The sequence below is a fragment of the Ovis aries genome, chromosome 15 (assembly GCF_016772045.2).
Source record: "Ovis aries strain OAR_USU_Benz2616 breed Rambouillet chromosome 15, ARS-UI_Ramb_v3.0, whole genome shotgun sequence".
NCBI classification, from domain to species: Eukaryota; Metazoa; Chordata; class Mammalia; order Artiodactyla; family Bovidae; genus Ovis; species Ovis aries.
This window is the reverse complement of record NC_056068.1, coordinates 37,641,144-37,660,203: the sequence shown is the minus strand read 5'-3', so window position 1 is coordinate 37,660,203 and position 19,060 is coordinate 37,641,144. Positions and strand designations below refer to the sequence as shown.

At 39.8% G+C, this 19,060-nt stretch overlaps 1 protein-coding gene across 3 annotated transcripts in view; it reads right to left on the bottom strand.

The window, feature by feature from the left end:
• Positions 1–14,327: 14,327 nt before the first annotated feature.
• Positions 14,328–19,060, bottom strand: part of LOC101117786 (vitamin D 25-hydroxylase) — a 30,131-nt gene continuing 25,398 nt past the window's right edge. For all 3 annotated transcript variants that reach the window (XM_060399871.1, XM_004016131.6, XM_042233022.2), the window contains one exon: positions 14,328–17,397. In XM_060399871.1, coding sequence (XP_060255854.1) covers positions 17,222–17,397 — 176 coding nt within the window. In that variant the 3' untranslated portion in view covers positions 14,328–17,221. The remainder of the gene's footprint in view (positions 17,398–19,060) is intronic.

The window sequence follows — 19,060 nt, the reverse complement described above, 5'->3', positions numbered from 1 at the left end:
ATTGCTCCTAAATAACTTCAGAGTCAGAAATGGCAACAGGAGGGTGCTAGTGGTAAACAGCTGCCTGCCAATGCAGGAGATGCGAGAGATGTGGAGTTCGATCCCTGGGTCTGGAAGATCCCCTGGAGAAGGAAACAGCAACCCACTCCAGTACTCTTGCCTGGAAAGTTCCATGGGCAGAGGAGCCTGGTGGGCTACAGTGCTTGGGGTCATGAAGAGTCAGACACAGCTGAGCACATGCGCGCACCCATTTCACAGGAGAGGAAAATAAGACTTGACAGAGACCACATGACTAGAAAGTGAAAGAAGAGGACAGATGGGAAAACTGGCAAGGAACTCGAGAGAGAAAGTTACAGCCCTTTCTCTGTCACTAACGTAGGTAGATGACCTTTCCCTCTTGGCCTGTTGCTGCACCTGAGAACCTTGCTCTGGAGAGGTCCTTCGAGTTCTCTACTATGAAATGTTCTCATTTCCTTTCATAGCCTTTCACAGGCTTTTCATCTGGGAAGCTTTCTAAACCTGATGCCCAGGCCACAAACCAGACCAGTTTAATCAGAATGTGGAGGAAAGGGTGGAACTTGGGTATCGGCATTTTGTAAAAGTCCCACGAGATTCCAGTGAGCATCCAAGGTTGAGAACCAATAGACTAGAAGTGCTTGAGGGGCAGGCATGAAGGAGGAACACGCAGATCTGCCTTACTTTGCCTGTCATCCCCACCATCATCCTCTATCACCTGCTCCTCAGGTAGCTCCTCCCTGTCCTAGGGCTGCTGCTGAAGCTCCGGTCAGGATACACCCCTTAACTGCTTTCCCCTACATCTGCTGTCCCCTTCCTGTTGATGGCCCAAAGGGACTCTGCAGGTTAAACATTCACAGCCAGGAATTCCTGAGCGCTCCTGTGGTTAGGACTCTGTGCTTCCACGCTGGGGGTATGGGCTGGATTCTTGGTCGGGAATCCTGTAAGCTTGGGGCGGGGGGAGGGAAAAATATTCACAGCCATCTCTAGCTGCCCTGGGATTAGTCTGTCAGACGATGGCAGAAACTGCTCTTGCTCCTGATTCTAATGGAATAATTTACAGTAAATGGTCTCCTAAGAAGCCCAGTCTCCTTAGACAAATGGAGGTAAGCAAGGACTGCCTCTAATGGGATGAAGGACCAGAAATGAGCTGTCCAAATGGAGTAGATGTCGAAGCAGCTGCTGTATTAAATGAAAGTCACTGAAGGCTTCAAATCCTTCTTGTTTACTAGACACTCCTGGTGAGGAGGTGCAGCAAAGAGACCCGCAAAACCCAAGCTTCAGGCTCCAGGGTGGGATTTCCAATTAGAAAAGGCCCCAGGAGAGGTAATGTTGGGGGCAGAGGTCCCCAGTTCCCCGTTTACTTCCTATATCCTTCCGTTACCCCTTCTTCCCACCCTCACCCCTGCTCTGCCCTAGTGTCTGAAAAGATTTCTTGGAGTCTTATTCTTACTCAGTGTAAGAGGGAATTTCTGTTCCAAACCCCTCCTCTGGGCTGCGGTGTCCTCCACTTGAGTGTAAGAGCAGCTGAGATTATGATGCCTGATACCTCCTGGCACTGTTCCATTCTGGGAACCAGGACTCTGAGGAGTCACTAATCAGGAAACATTTATCACGTCCATAACCTTTCCCATTAAGAGGGATGCTGCTCAGCACTGTTTATCCATTATTAATTCACTCTTTCAACAAATATTTATTTTCAATACCCACAGGTGAATCTCATGTTTCTTATACAAGTAGTGTACAGCCCAAGAGCAGAGATAAGTATGTGCACATGGCAGGACACTCACTGGAGCTGCAGCTCAAATGCTACACAGAGATGTCACTGACAAAAATCCCTTATCGATATGCTCAAGTTCATGCTCATTTGATCAGGGGCAACCACATGGATCTAGAAAAGGCAGAGGAACCAGAGATCAAACTGCCAACATCCGTTGGCTCATCAAAAAAGCAAGAGTTCCATAAAGACATCTACTTCTGCTTTATTGACTATGCCAAAGACTTTGACGGTATAGACCACAACAAACTCTGGAAAATTCTTAGATATGGGAATAGCAGATCACCTGACTTGCCTCTTGAGAAATCTACATGCAAGTCAGGAAGCAACAGTTAGAACTGGACATGAAACAACAGACTGGTTCCAAGTAGGGAAAGGAGTTGAGTCAAGGCTGTATATTGTCACCCTGCTTATTTAATTTCTATGCAGAGTACATCATGAGAAACGCTGGGCTGGAAGAAGCACAAGCTGGAATCAAGATTGCTGGGAGAAATATCAATAACCTCAGACATGCAGATGACATCACCCTTATGGCAGAAAGTAAAGAGGAACTAAAAAGCCTCTTGATGAAAGTGAAAGGACAGTGAAAAAGTTGGCTTAAAACTCAACATTCAGAAAACTAAGATCATGGCATCCAGTCCCATCACTTCATGGCAAATTGATGGGGAAACAGTGGAAACAGTGAGAGACTATATTTTTGGGCTCCAAAATCACTGCAGATGGTAATTGCAACCATGAGATTAAAAGACCCTTGCTCCTTGGAAGAAAAGCTATGACCAACTTAGACAGCATATTAAAAAACAGAGATATTACTTTGCCAACAAAGGTCTGTCTAATCAAAGCTATGGTTTTTCCAGTAGTCATGCCTGGATGTGAAAGTTGGACTATATAGACAGCTGAGTGCTGAAGAATTGATGCTTTTGAACTGTGGTGTCAGAGAAGACTCTTGAGAGTCCTTTGGACTGCAAGGAGATCAATCCAGTTAATCCTAAAGGAAATCAGTTCAGATTCTTTATTGGAAGGACTGATGCTGAAGCTGAAACTCCAATACTTTGGCCACCTGATGGGAAGAACTGACTCATTTGAAAAGACCCTGATGGTGGGAAACATTGAAGGCGGGAGGGGAAGGGGACAACAGAGGATGAGATGGTTGGATGGCACCACCGACTCAACGGACATGGGTTTGGGTGAACTCTGGGAGTTGGTGATGGACAGGGAGGCCTCATGTGCTGCAGTCCATGGGGTTGCAAAGATTCAGACACAACTGAGCAGCTGAACTGAACTGACTAAATCATTATTTGCAGTATGTAAGGAGACTTCTGGGAGGAAAAAGTTAGACTGCGGTCATTCCCCTGGTTGATGTGATGACTATCTTGCACTTATACAAATATCTAATTGTTATGTTGCACACATGAAACAAATATGCCGACTATGGCTATTAAAAAAAAAAAGACCTAGTAAGTGGTGAGGGGAAACCAGTATTGTAGACGCAGACACTTTCTGCTTATGTGTGCCAGACTAATTTCTAAACCCCCATCTGCTGGCAGACATTGGACACTTACACTGTATACATCTATTACACTGAATACATCAATTTCAGAAATGGACAGGACTGAGTTTGCCTGTGAAGGTCCACCTGTTATAGCTGAACTTGGCAGGAAAAGGTAGACGTAATACCTGCAACACCTTAACCCTCTGAAGACAACACTGAGACAATTTAGGGATTGAATGAGAGAGAGAAAATAGAAAGGTCTGATCACCTACCTTTCCTTTCTGGAAAACATTCTGTCTCCAGTGGTTTAGACCACCTTTTTGGAACCATATGACCTCTGGCCACAGTTGACTGATTTAAGAATTTACACCAAACCCAAATTCTAACCCATAGATTAAGCTTAGTCCATCACATTCCTCCTCAATAATTTGGACTAGTAAGGAACTATCAGATAAGAGATGCTGGACTAAAAGTTCATTGCAATGGGTCTAATTCATATGTTGAAACCTAATCCCCAGTGTGGTGGTGTTTGGAAGTGGGCCTTTGGAAGGCAGTTAGGCCAAGAGGGCTATTATGCACAGAAGGATTAACATCAGAAGTTGAATAATGGGAATTCCCTGGCAGTCCAGTGGTTATGACTACCATGGGCCCAGGGTTCAATCCCTACTCAGGGAACTAAGATCCCACAAGCTCCTTGGTGCACCCCCTCAAAATTTTTTTTTATTAATGTAATTAAGCACATTAACCAATTAAAGGAGAAGAAAGAGTTACTACCTTGATAAATGCAAAAAATAATAAAAGTCAACCATTTAAGAAAAAGAAGAGGAATGAAAAAAGAATGGATGAATGGAAGAGAGGGAAAAAATATAAACCTAAAATGTAAGTTTGGGGGGGTATGCATCAAAGAAATGATAGTGTCCCATATTTAACAATGAAATGTTAGTCATTCCCTTAAACAGACAGGAATGCTCACCATCACTTTTCATCAGCACTCTACTGGAGGTTCTAACCAAAACAGTAAGAAATAAAACCCATAAAAATTGGAAAGGACAAAACATACCAGTCATTATTTATAGACGATATTATTGTCTAATAGGAAATCCCAAAGAATTGAGAAAAAGAATTAAAGTATTCAAAATAGAAAGTTTAGCATTATTGTCATATAGTATTCTACTGCATTTTCCCCATCAGCTCAGGTGGTACAGAATCTGCCTGCAATGCAGGAGACCAAGGTTCACCTCTGGGTCGGGGAGATTCCCTGGAGAAGGAAATGACAACCCACTCCAGTATTCTTGCCTGGAGAATCCCATGGACGGAGGAGCCTGGCGGGCTACAGTCCGTGGGGTTGCAAAGAGTTGGCCACAACTGAGTGACTAACACTTTCATTGCATTTTCAGAGAATAGCATCAACTTGTGCTGTCACCAGTTTCAGCTTGGAAATGATCCCCAAGTTCAGGGTTCCAGACACATACTTTAATTCTCTTGAGGCTTCACACATAGTCAAAAGTCCCAGCTAGCAGGGGGTGGGGGAGGATGAAGGGGGGGGGTGGTCCTTGCTTTTTCAAAGGAAAGCTTTTAAAGAGGATATTCACTGTTAAATGTCATCAGGAAGACAGTGTAAGTGGAGATCTGGTTGCTAACGCTTTGTCTTGATCTATTTTCCCTTAATAGGCGTTTCAGTATCATCAGCCTGAATGAAGACAAAGAAGATCCAAAAAGATATAAAATATCCACCATTAAGAAGACTTAGTATGATTCATTGCATTTAAGTTCAAATAACTGCTTTCAGAAAAGGATAAATGGAGAAGGGCTGATTTAATAAGCCCTCTCATGATAACAGCCCTGAGAGCTGTTGTCAATTACCTATGTTCCTCTGGTTAAGGAAAAAAATAAAAAAGCAAAAAGTGTCTTAACTTGCATTCCTCAAAATATACTGTCTGCATCCACCCCATTCTGAAACAGCCAGATAAAATAAATGGAACATTGGTAAATTAAAAGTCCAGAGAAGAGTGATAAGAGCCAAATCAGATAAAGAACCTATGATATTTTAGCCAGGAGAAGCAAAGATGCACAGGGGAACCAAAGTGGAAGCTTTCTTTCAATGTTTAAAGGTTGGGTGGGGGAAAGAAAGTGAAGTCGCTCAGTCGTGTCTGACTCTTTGCGACCCCTTGGACTGTAGCCTATCAGGCTCCTCCGTCCATGGGATTTTCCAGGCAAGAGTGCTGGAGTGGATTGCCATTTCCTTCTCCAGGGGATCTTCCTCACCCAGGAATCAAACCCGGGTCTCTCACATTGCAGGCAGATGCTTTTACCGTCTGAGCCACCAGGAAGACATGTTCAAATACCCATGAGACCAGACAGAATGTTCAAATAATGACATGAACTTCGATGGTGTGGACTTTGTGTAATATATGTATATATATCATGTAAAAAAACACAGTTCAACTCTAATTGTTTTTTGCTATTCAAAATGCCAGCCCAGCATTGATGGAATGTCACTTCTTTTTTTTAAAGAAAAGCTGAAAATATGGATATCACAAGAAATCTAGATTTTTTTAAAAAAACATAAGAAATCTAGATTTTTTTTAAATGTCAAAGTTAAGTTTTATTTAAATCAAACCTAAAAAATAAACATTCTGGAACAAACTTCTATGCAGGAGTGTGGTTTCCCCCACATCACCAATGAGCAGTTCTCTGAGAGCACCTGAGTATCCTACAATTCAACTCTGACACTGTTTACCCAGAGACAGCATCAAATCCCACAAGCTGAGGGCTCAGTCCCACAAAAAAGCTCTCCCCTTCAAATGCCAGTCTCAAGTCCACGTTGTTACCTGTACTTCTGACCAACCAGCTATAAACCAGACTCCCACAACCCTCTCCTTGGATTCAATTTGCTAGACCAGCTCACAGAACTTAGAAAACCAATTTACTCACCAGAAGGAGTGGCTTTTTACTGAAGATATTAAAACATAGGAGCCAGCAGCCAGATGAAGAGATTCTCAGGGCAACAAAGGAAATTCAGTCCTCTTGGAGTTTGGAGACTGGTACAGCAGCCCGTTAGAGACATTCTGCTTTACCAACTGGGAAGTCTTCGAAACCCTGCCTTCTGGGTTTTTAATGGAGGCTTCACTACACAGGGGTGGTTGATCAAATCTGTAGGCACTGGTGATTAACTAAACCTCCAGAATCTGTCTCCTTCTAGGTAACCAGGGGGCGGGGCTGAAAGTTTCAAGCCTCTAAACAATTTGGTTCCCTGATAATCAGCCCCAGTCCTTATGCTTTCCAAAATCACTTCATTAACATAAACCCAATTGTTGTGGAAAAACACTTGTTACGAATAACAAGACACCCATTTGCCTTTATGCCTCTGAAGAGTATTTTTAGGAATTGAGGACAACAGACAAAATACTGTAACAAAACTTGCTCCCACTGGTCTTATTGTTTAGGAAACCTCCAAGGTTTGGGGAACTGTGAGCCAGGAACTGTGGATGAAAACCAAATACTATATTTATTGTGAGTTTTGAATCAGGAATTTAGAGATGGCTCAGGATCTCTCTCATGGGTTCATAATTAGATGATAGCTAGGTCTGCAGGCATCTTAAGGTTTAAGGAGAATTTATTTCCAAGTTGGCTCACTTGCGTGGTTGGCAGGTTGGCAAGTTGATCTGGGCAATTGGTCAGTTCAGTTCAGGCACTCAGTCATGTCCCACTCTTTTCGACCCCACGGACTGCAGCGTGCCAGGCTTCCCTGTCCATCACTGATTTCTGGAGCTTGTTCAAACTCATGTCCATTGAGTCAGTGATGCCATCCAGCCATCTCATCCTCTGTCATCCCCTTCTCCTCCTGCCTTCAATCTTTCCCAGTATCAGGGTCTTTTCCAAGGAGTCAGTTCTTTACATCAGGTGGCCAAAGTATTGGAGTTTCAGCTTCACCATCAGTCCTTCCAAAGAATATTCAGGACTGATTTTTAGAATTGACTGGTTGGATCTCCTCACTGTCCAAGGGACTCTCAAGAGTCTTCTCTTAACACCACAGTTCAAAAGCATCTATTCTTTGGCCGTTAGTGGGAGGCCTCAATTTCTCTCCACATGGGCCTCTCCCCAGGACTGCTTGAGTGGCATCATGGCATGGTGGCTGGCTTCCTCAGAGAAACCAAGGTGAAAAGCTGCAATGCTTTTAGACAAGCCTTAGAATTTGTGCACCACCACTTTCATCATGTTCTATCCCTCCCACTGACCAGCTGTGATTAACAAGGTTATTAGACCAGGTGAGGGTCACTGAGGGTATTTTTGGAGGTTGGCTACCACGTTCTGTATGTTGGTGTTCCTTGTTTTTTTTTAATGTTATTTATCCTGGCGCTTTCTCCAGATCACTACTAAGAAAACTTCCTGACTATAAAGTTATTACCACTATAATAGTATATCCTATTACAGGATATATTATTCCTCTATTGATAGATATGTATTGTTACATTGACCTTTTTTGTTCCCTTTTGCTATTAGAAATAACACATCAGTGAATAACCTGGCACTTATGCTTCTTCTTAAGTGTTCAAGTATATCTACAGGAGAGATTCTAAGAATTAGAGCTGTTCTAAAGCAAAATACATCTATTACTTGATAGATAATGCCAAATCCCCTTCCAGAGGAAAATGTGTGTGAATTTGTAGTTTCATCACCCACATATGAAAGGGCATGTTTCAGCACTACCTTCTCAATAGTGATTATTGTCGAGTTCTATTGCAGGAAGGGGGATCCCTTCCAGGGCCCGAGAGTGGGCACTCATAAATGCATTGTCCAAGGAGACACATGCACTGACAAAGCAAGAGATTTTATTGGGAAAGGGTGCCCAGGTGGAGAGCAGATGCATAAGGGAACCCAGAAGAGCTGCTCTGCCACATGGCTCACAGCACCAGGTTTTATGACAATGGGATTAGTTTCCAGATTGTCTTTGGCCAATTATTCTGATTCAGGGTCCTTCCTGGTGGCACAGGCATTGCTCAGCCAAGATGAATGAGAGTGAGAATTCTGGGAGGTGGTTGGACATGAGACATCTCCTTTTAACCTTTCCTGAGTTCTTCCGGGTTTTGGTGACTTGTTAATTCCATGATCCTTACCAGGACCTCCTGTCATAACAACTCAAGCAAATGGTTACCATGGTGGCTGGCCAGGTGGGCAGTTTCAGTCAGTGTGTTTCCCCTAACAGTTCTATGATTTTTGCTATATGATAGATATGTCATCTTAGTAAAGTTTACATTTGCATTTCTTTTTTTGAGTGAGGTTATCTTTTTAGATGTTTACAATGTGGTGTATGTTATGTGAACTGTCATATCTGGCCCTTTGACCAATGCTTCTCTGGTGGCTCAGACAGTAAAGTGTCTGCCTGCAATGCAGGAGACCTGGGTTCAATCCCTGGGTCGGGAAGATCTCCTGAAGGAAATGGCAACCCACTCCAGTATTCGTGCCTGGAAAATCTCATGGATGGAGGAAACTGGTAGGGTCCATGGGGTTGGACACGACTGAGCAACTTCACTTTCTTTCTTTCTGACCAACGTTTTCTAATGCATTATTGAAACTTTTCCTTCAGTGTTCTTATATTAGGGAGATTAGCCATTTGTTGGCAATAAGATTTGCCTATTTCTTCCCAGCTTGTTTCCACTTATATTATTGTTTGCCTTGTAGTGGATTTATGTTGTTGTTTTTATGTTGTGTTTTATGTTTCTATAGTACATCCTGCAATAGAATATGTAACGCTATATAAAGAATAAACAAGTTTTATATGTAGCAATATGGAGAAATCACCCAGATAAATCATATTAAACAAAACAAAAAAAGAGTTTACAGAATGTAAACAAAGGAGGCAACAGCTATTCAGCCTTCAGCCATTGCAGCAGCTACCCCCACCCCCCCAACCCCACCCCCACCCGCCACCACTGTGCACACCCTGAATGGAGAAAAAACAAGATACTGGCTATAGACAGTTCAGGTGCATGTCAAAGGAAGAGTTTAAATAAGTCCAGACGTCCATCTATCCATACACAGAAAAGTGCTGAATTCATTAACTTTAGAAGTCTGGTTTTTCCTTAACTCGCAGTAATATTTCGATGTTCGACCACTGAGTTTCTGTTTGCTTGCTTTTTGCAAAAACTCCAATATATCCTGCCTTCTCCCTTATCTCCAAGAGGCTGTATCTAAGGCTTAAATCCTCAGTAATACCCCGCAAAAAGCACAATCCTCAACATTTAGACTGTGCATTTTTTTCAGTCTATAGTAGTAATATCAAGTATATGCCATGGGATATGGGTTCAAATGTTTTAACTGGTTACCAAATGACTAAAAGTAGTAGTACCATTTACTAAAAAGTCCATCTTTACTCCACTGACTTGAAATTCTTTTATGTACTTGAATTTGTTTCTTTTCAACTCTATCCATGCCATGACAACTATTTTAATTAGCCAAACTCAAAGTATATTTCAAAACCTGATGGGGTAAAACCCCTACACTGGTATTGTTTGTGGCTATTCTTTTATCTTTTTATGTGAATTTTAGAAACAGCTTGTCTAGTTTTATGGGGAAAAAACAAACAAAAGAAACTACACGGTTTCATTAAATTCACACCTTAGCCTAGGGAGAACCAACATCTTTGTGTTGTCTTCTTATCCAAGAACATATTTATTCAATTGTCAAAGTCTCCTCTTTAGCTCTGTAGGGGAGCAGAATTTGCCACCCTAAAATTTATCTCTGTGACATATTGTTTTAAGCTGATTATTTTCAGAGAAACGGCAGACTTGGGGAAATCTCTAAAACCTCAGTGAAGTTTACACTTTTTAGGGAAAACTCCAATTGTAAGGGTGTCTCTGTACCAGAAAATGAACACAGCTCCAGAAACTCTTGGGAGAAGTGAATGACTTAAATCTGCATCACACTTGGCGTGTTTATTGTGCTCTTCTTGGTAACTTCCCAGGACTGACTTTTTCCCACCTTGATCCTCTTCTGTCTTTAGCTGAGAAAGGTATTTAACCTGAGGGCTTCAGCCATTTTGGCAAGTTACTCAGTGTTCTGAGACCCCTCCCATGTACATGTTGTAAAATTTTGTTTGATTTTGTTACTCTCAATTTAATTCTCATATATACAAGAGGAATGCAGAAATGTACAGGAAAATTTCTTTCTCCCTGACAGCTCCTTCAAGAATGTTTTAATGTTTTCCCCACTCATCTTTTGCATGTTCTTGTTATGTTTATAAGAGGCTTCCTTGGTGGCTCAGCTGGTAAAGAATCTGCCTGCAATGCAGGAGACCTGGGTTTGATCCCTGAGTTGGGAAGATCCCCTAGAGAAGGGAAAGGCTACCCACTCCAGTATTTATTATGTTATGTTTATTCCCAGTATTTTTTTTTATGAAATTGAAAAATAGTACTTTTTCTTCCATGTATCTACTAATGGTTTCTGTATATATAACAGCTATTGATTTTATGTAAATCTTATATCCTGCTTATATCGTGTTGACTCTTTGTGACCCCATGGACTGCAGCATACCAGGCTTCCTGGTCCTTCAGTATCTCCGGGAGTTTGCTCAAACTCATGTACTTTGAGTCGGTGATATCATCCATTTCATCCTCTGTTGCCCCCTTCTCCTTCCCTCAATCTTTCCCAGCATCAGGGTTTTTTCCAATGAATCAGCTCTTTGCATCAAGTGGCCAAAGTATTAGAGCCTCAGCTTCAGCATTAGTCCTTCCAATGAATATTCAGGACTGATCTCCTTTAGGACTGACTGGTTGGCTCTCCCTGCAGTCCAAGGGACTCTCAAGAGTCTTCTCCAACACCACAGTTCAAAAGCATCAATTTTTCGGCACTCAGCCTTCCCTCTGGTCCAACTCTCACACCTGTACATGATTACTAGAAAAATCATAGCTTTGATAGGAACCTTTGTCAGCAAATATCCTATTACTCTATTAAATAACCTTACTTTCTATTTCTTTTCACAGATTATATAGGAATCCAGTCATATTATCTGCAAATAAAAAGTTTTATTCTCTCAAAGTCTCTTAACCTAATGTTGTTACCGTGCTAGCGAACACCCTCAATACAATGTGAAAACAGAATGGCGAAAGTGGACTCATTTTCTTGTTTGTAACTTTCTTGTTTGTAACTCCAATATTTTCACATCAGTTTTGGAATGTGTCTATATAATACATGATGAGGGACAGGGAGGCTTGGCATGCTGCAGTCCATGGGGTTGCAAAGAGTCGGACACAACTGGGCAACTGAACAACATATATAATACACATTATAGCTTTATATATATATATAGTATATATATACATATACTATATATACTATTTGCTATATATATATAAAATATATTGTAGAGTATATATATGTTGTTTGCGTGTGTGGGTGTATATATATATGGTTTGGGTTTTTTTTTTTTTGTCACACCATGAAGCATGTGGGATCTTAGTTTCCTGACTAGACATTGAACCTCCACCACTGCATTAAGCTTGGAGTCTTAACCACTGTACCACCAGGGAAGTCCCCTAGAGGTGTATATATGTATATATTGATGTATTCATTCTATCAATTTATATTTCACTCAATGCTAAATTTTGTCAAATGTCTTTTCAGTATGTATGAGCTTGTCCATATGAGTTTTTTCTTTAAATGATTAATAATAACATTTTCTAATATTGTAACCATTCATATATTCCTGGAGTAAACTTAATTGGAATGTATTAATTTTTAAATGTACTATTAGATCTTTTCTTAATAACTTATTTAGGACATTTAAATTGACATCCAAGGGACTTCCCTGGTGGTCCAGTGATTCAGAGACTCCGTGCTTCCAATGCAAAGGACACAGGTTGATCCCCGATCTGGAAACTAAGATTCCATATGCTATGTGGAGCAGCCAAAAAAAAAATTTCCCTTTCATTTCTCTGCTCTCTCTCTCTCTAGTCACTAAGTTGTGTCTGACTTGTGCAACCCGTAGACTGTAGCTTGCCAGGCTCCTCTGTCCATGGAATTCTCCAGGCAAGAATACTAGAGTGGGTTGCCATTTCCTTCTCCATTCTATGCTCTAGAAGAGCTCAAATAGTTTTCTGAAGGTCATCTTCGGCAACTTTTTCTCTTATGAAAACTAGACTTTGGTAAATTATGTTTTCATGGAGGTTATCCATTTCATTCAAGTCTTCAAACTTCTTTGCACTGAGTTCTACAAATCAATTTCTTACGATGATTAAAATTCTCTTTCTGGAAAGAGATATAACTTTATGAACATTAAATTTGAAATGCAGAAAATTTTCATTTATCACAAAATATTATTTTGTTTGTAGTGTTCCTCCCAATATTTTATTATCAAAAATTTCAAACAGAAAAGTTGAAAGAATTATAGAAGAAATACCCTTAAATAATCTAGATGCTAGAATTTACATTTTCCTATATTACTTTATCACATATTGATCCATTTACCCTTATTCCCCTCATTCAGCCATTCTTTTAACCATGCATGTAAAAGTGTAAAAACCATTAACTCGGGGTCATACAAAACAGATGGTGGGCCAAATTTCACCTGTGAAGTATAAAATTGTTGACCCCTGATTTAGCATATGGATTTTTTAAAAAAAGATACACCCTGTTGGTCTTATTTTCTATTGTCTAACTCATTAATTCCTGTTTATCTAGAATTTGTCATTTATTCCTTCTACTTTCCTTTGGTTTGCTGTTTTTCTAATTTACAAAAAGCATGCCTAGCTCATCCTCAAAATTTATTTTTTCATCTAAAAAGTACATAGGGCCATGAATTTTCTTCTGAAGACAATTGCAGCTATATTCCATAGATTCAGATTTTATCATGTTTTCTAGTCTCCAATTATTGTTTGCATTTCCCTTGTCCAATGATTATTTTACAATTTTAATTTCAAGATATGAAGGCAATTTTGGTTTTTGGTTTTATTATTCTGTTATTAATACCCATTCTTATTTTCTTATGTTCAGATAATGAAATCTGTAATATTTACACTTCTGAAATTTTTCAAAGTTCAACTTTTGATCCATTGCATGGTCAATTTTCATCAACATGTATAAAAATGGCATACCCTATTATCAGATATAAAATTTGATGTGTATTCCTCAGTTCTATCTTACTGATTATGTAGTACAGATGACTTTTTTTTTTCCTCACTGTAGGGCACACAGGACCTTAAGTTCCCCAACCAAGGATTGAACCTGTGCTCCCTGCAGTGGAAGAGTGGAGTCCTAACCACTGAACCACCAGGGAATTCTTAGTATAGGTCTTCTTTATCTTCATTTTTTGAGATCCACTTGATGTGTCTTAGGTTGAGAGAAGTGAATAAGTTTCTTAGTATTAATATACATCCATACATTTTTCCTTGTACCTCTTGCCATTTTTGCTTCATGAAAGATGCTGCTTTTTTGTGCAACAGTTATTCATAATTATTATAACTTCTTCTAGAATCAGACTCTTTAGGATTAAAGAGTGAATTTCTTTATCTTGCTTATGCTTTCTGCCTTGAATTCTACCTTGTTTTATTAAGATCATGAGTCATGCTTTCTATTTGCATTTGCCTGGTATGACCTTACTCATCCTTATATTCTTTTTATCTTTTTTTTAGATGTCTCTCATATACAACATACCTATATCATTATCTCTGTGATCCAATTTGAATATGGTTTTAATAGGTAAGATAAACCTATTTAGTTCTCTCATATAATCTATTCTTTATTAAAATATTAATATTAGTTCTCCTGACATTTAGGAAGGCTTGTTTTGTTTTGTTTGGTTGCAGGCTTGTAGTTTTGATTTAGTGGTCATCTTTATGCTTATACCTTTATATAACATGTTTGGATAATATCTGCTTCTAAGAATAATAAATTAGCATGGACATTTTCTTCTTCCATGTCCTCCAGTACCCAATTTTAAGCAGTATTACTACCATTTACTTTTGTACTCTTAAATTTATTCACACATTTACTACTTGATTTGTCAAATTATATCCTTTGACTTCTATTATACATGAAGCAATGAGATTTATTCTACTTTCCACCTTTTTTTCTCATTTATTTTTGTTAGATACATTATTTCCACACTGTCAGAGTATAAACTTTTACATATTATTTCGTTGCACTTATTCCAGTCTTTGTCTTAGTCTTAGCACTATAGTTAAATATATTCGATTCTTAACACTAGCCCCCCTTTGCTGATGTCTCCCCAGTCATCACTTGGTTGACTGAAATTTGCCCTCCCAACCTGATTAATCATTTGGGTTATGTAGAACTTTAGGTCCAAAATCAGACCAAATTAAGGGGCTGCCAATCAACAGCTCCAATCCCTATGTAAGAGCACCACTAGCTCCCAGACATAGTACTCAATTTATTTAGACATTTACTTTAGCACTGGGAGCACATTCTATAGCTGCACAAACAAGAAGGGAAAGCAGGGTGGGGACAGAAGCATCAACGTGATTTATTTCCACTCTTGCGGTCCTTACGTACTACTCTCCTTGGCCACTTGCTTTTTCCATAATCAGCTGTGAAGAATGAGCTCCTATCTCTACCTCAGGCTTTGTCTAAGCATGGTCATATCTGTGGTTCTTTCAATATTATCCTATTTACATTCCATCTTTTAGAACCTGGAAGTAGCTGATTCACTAATATATCCCTCCAACTCCATCATCAATGCCTTTATCCCTTTTTTTATCCTTATGGTTATTTCAGTGGCATTTGTAAAGAAATAAGTATGCTCAGTTGCCATCTTGAACCATAAGTGAATTCTAACATTTTAAGTTAGTCGCTCACCACTGACTGATCAGAGAGAAGGCATTCTCACTATAGTAGATCGATAGTCTGTTACTATGTAGTTCCAAAAAAGAAATATTGTCCATTATGGATTACTTACTAAATTCATGTTAATTTATATTTTTCTAAAATTGCAGTATTTTATTTTTACCAGTTAACTGGCTGAAAATAGTCAAGAGTTAACAGTATGAAAACAACTTTATGAACTGTAAGTTCAGTTCAGTTACTCATATGAACTATAAAGCATAATATAAATTATTGGGTGTGAGTAAAAAGAATTAAGAGATGGTCTGATGACCTTGGTCTGATGACCAAGAATGTGCATCTTACAAAGAAGCCCCTTCATCCCTCTTCAAAAGAGAATGTATAAAAAGAAGCACCTGGTACGGAGCTACAGTTCTTACCTCATGGATATGAAATGCCCAGAATGCTGTTAAGATCACCACCATTGTTAGCCATGTGCTAACTAGGACTCTGGCACAGTCAGCAAGACTCCGTCACCCACAGCAGGAAAAACAAGGCTTACAAAAGGATGTTCCTTCAGATGGAAGCACTAAAAGGATGAATGAGGAACCATCCCAATAAACAGTTTGGATTAAAAAAGTACATGGATGAGGGTGAAAGAGGGTCATGCTTTTCATTTCCCTGTCTGAATGCCTACTTCCTTGGCCATAAAATGAGCACATCAAGTGAGATTAGACCTCTTCTAACATTAACAAGTTGTGAATCTACATATTTAAATAATTTTCATCAGGTTTGCATTAACTTGATTAGGGAAAAATACAACATTTCCTTAGATGCAAGGTAAAGAAAATAAATAGCATATATATATATATCTCATATTTTATTAATCTAACCATTTGTTACTGGGCACTTGGGTTGCTTCCATATTCACAAGATAGGTTTTCTTGTTTTTGTTTTTTTGGCCATGTATCACATGGGATCTTGGTTCCCTGACCAGGGATCGAACCTGTGTTCCTTGCATTGGAACCACAGAGTCTTAACCAATGGACTGACAGGGAAGTCCCAAGACATAGTTTTAATGGGTGGACACATAGCTTAGTTAGGACCTATGGGACACAAAGAACAGTTTTAAGGGAACATCTGAAAAGCTCTCTTACTCTCCCAAAAATAATCCAAGCTCAGTATCTTGAAAAGACATGGGCAAAGAACATGTACTTCCATAAGCCAGCCTTAAGATAAAGCTAGTATCATCTGGAAAGGAAACTTGAGGGATGTGAAGAAACAGGATCTTTATTATACCATGAAGCATCTAGGTCATGCTACCTGTCATTTTTAAACACATTTTTATATATCATTATCAATATCATATCATTCTTACATATCATAGGGACTCTTCATATGTAGGAAGAATGATACGACTCTTATGAATCTATAGTAGGAAGACAGTATTAGGTTTTATATTAAATATACTGTATAAATATATATTCTGTCATCTATCACTGCATCTAATAAAATACCTCTGTAGTCCAAACTCACTTATTTGGGTTCTAATTTCTTTAGTCCGCTATGAAACCAGACTGGACTGTGTGGTAACATAATCTGTTAATGACAATACCTGATTAGGAAGGAGCTGGCACTGGCATTTGAAGCAAATAGATCAGAAAGGAGCAAGCTGGAGTCAAGAATGGATGACAGGTACCTGGTGCTCAATAAGAGGTTAAAATGTCAGGACATTGATGGCCCTTCTTAGTACCTTAAGCAAGAGCTGCCATTTGTACCTCTGTTTTCCTCAGATAATTCTACCTTATAAGTCATAAGACTTATAAGGAAATAGCTAATGCATATTATTGAGCTTCCCTTGTAGCTCAGTCGGTAATGAATTTGCCTGCAGTGCAGGAGACCCAGGTTCGATCCCTGGCTTGGTCCTTGCCTGGAAAATCTCATGGACAGAGGAGCCTGGTGGGCTGAGGTCCATGGGGTCGCAAAGAGTTGGGCACGACTGAGCGACTAACACTAATGCACATTTTTATGGTAGTACTGTTTTTAAAGAAACATCTCTGTTCATTTGGCTTTATGATGCTGTGATTTCTGTGCAAACACAGGAATTAAATAAGGTTTGGGGTTGAGGCAAACAGCTTGTTCCACAAAACATCTGTGTACTTTCAGCGTCTTTCTGCACAGATGAGGTAGGGCTGGGGTTGCAATGTCATGCCTAACCTGGGCTTCAGATTTGGAACCAGTTCATGTGGAAAATGCAAATGAAACCTCTGAAGCAATGTTGTGAAAAACAGGAACATTTCCATCCGAGCCAGCTGTTCTCCAAGACAATGTCTTCTCCCTAAACAGAAAGCAGGCGTAATAGTTTTTTTAAATTATTTACCAAAATTTATGTTTAATATATATCTTTTGGGAACTCTGGTATTTAAAGAATGTTAGAGGAAGTTAAGTGGGCCTTAAGAAGCATCACTATGAACAAAGCTAGTGGAGGCGATGGAACTCCAGTTGAGCTATTTCAAATCCTAAAAGATGATGCTGTGAAAGTGCTGCACTCAATATGTCAGCAAATTTGGAAAACTCTGCTCAAACTACCACACAATTGCACTCATCTCACACACTAGTAAAATAATGCTCAAAATTCTCCAAGCCAGGCTTCAGCAATACGTGAACCATGAACTTCCAGACGTTCAAGCTGGTTTTAGAAAAGGCAGAGGAACCAGAGATCAAATTGCCAATATCCACTGCATCATCAAAAAGGCAAGAGAGTTAAACAAAAACATCTATTTCTGCGTTCTTGACTATGCCAAAGCCTTTGACTGTGTGGATCACAATAAACTGTGGAAAATTCTGAAAGAGATGAGAATACCAGACCACTTGAGCTGCCTCTTGAGAAATCTGTATGCAGGTCAGGAAGCAACAGTTAGAACTGGACATGGAACAAGAGACTGGTTCCAAATAGGAAAAGGAGTACGTCAAGGCTGTATACTGTCACCCTGCTTATTTAACTTATATGCAGAGTACATCATAAGAAATGCTTGGCTGGATGAAGCACAAGCTGCAATCAAGATTGCCGGGAGAAATATCAATAACCTCAGATATTCAGATGACACCACCTTTATGGCAGAAAGCAAAGAACTAAAGAGCTTTTTGATGAAAGTGAAAGAGGAGAGTAAAAAGTTGGCTTAAAGCTCAACATTCAGAAAACTAACATCATGGCATCTGGTCCCACCACTTCATGGCAAATAGATGGAGAAACAGTGGAAACAGTGCTGACTTTGTTTTTTGGGGCTCCAAAATCACTGCAGATGGTGACTGCAGCCATGAAATTAAAAGACGCTTACTCCTTGGCAAGCAACTTATGACCAGCCTAGACAGTATATTAAAAAGCAGAGACATCACTTTGCCAACAAACGTCCGTCTAGTCAAAGCTACGGTTTTCCCAACAGTCGTGCATAGATGTGAGAGTTGGACTACAAAGAAAGCTGAGGGCCGAAGAATTGATAATTTTGAACTGTGGTATTGGAAAAGACTATTGAGAGTCCCTTGGACTGCAAGGAGATCCAACCAGTCCATCCTAAAGAAGATTAGTCCTGAGTGTTCATTAGAAGAACTGATGTTGAAGCTGAAACTCCAATACTTTGGCCACCTGATGGGACGAGCTGACTCATTGAAAAAGACCCTGATGCTGGGAAAGATTGAAGGTGGGAGGAGAAGGAGATGACAGAGGATGAGATGGTTAGATGGCATCATAGACTCAATGGACATGAGTCTGGGTAAACTCCAGGAGTTGGTGATGGACAGAGAGGCCTGGTGTGCTGTGGTCCATGAGGTCGCAAAGAGTTGGACACGACTGAGAGAGTGAACTGAACTGAGAGGAAGTTATGTTTATTAAAGGATTTTCTTAAGCCCCAAAGAATAGAAATGGGCCCTAGCATTTCAGCTCCCAGGGCCCGTTTTTTGCCTTCTTTTGTCAGGTCATGTACTTTTGTAAGCTCATTAGTTCC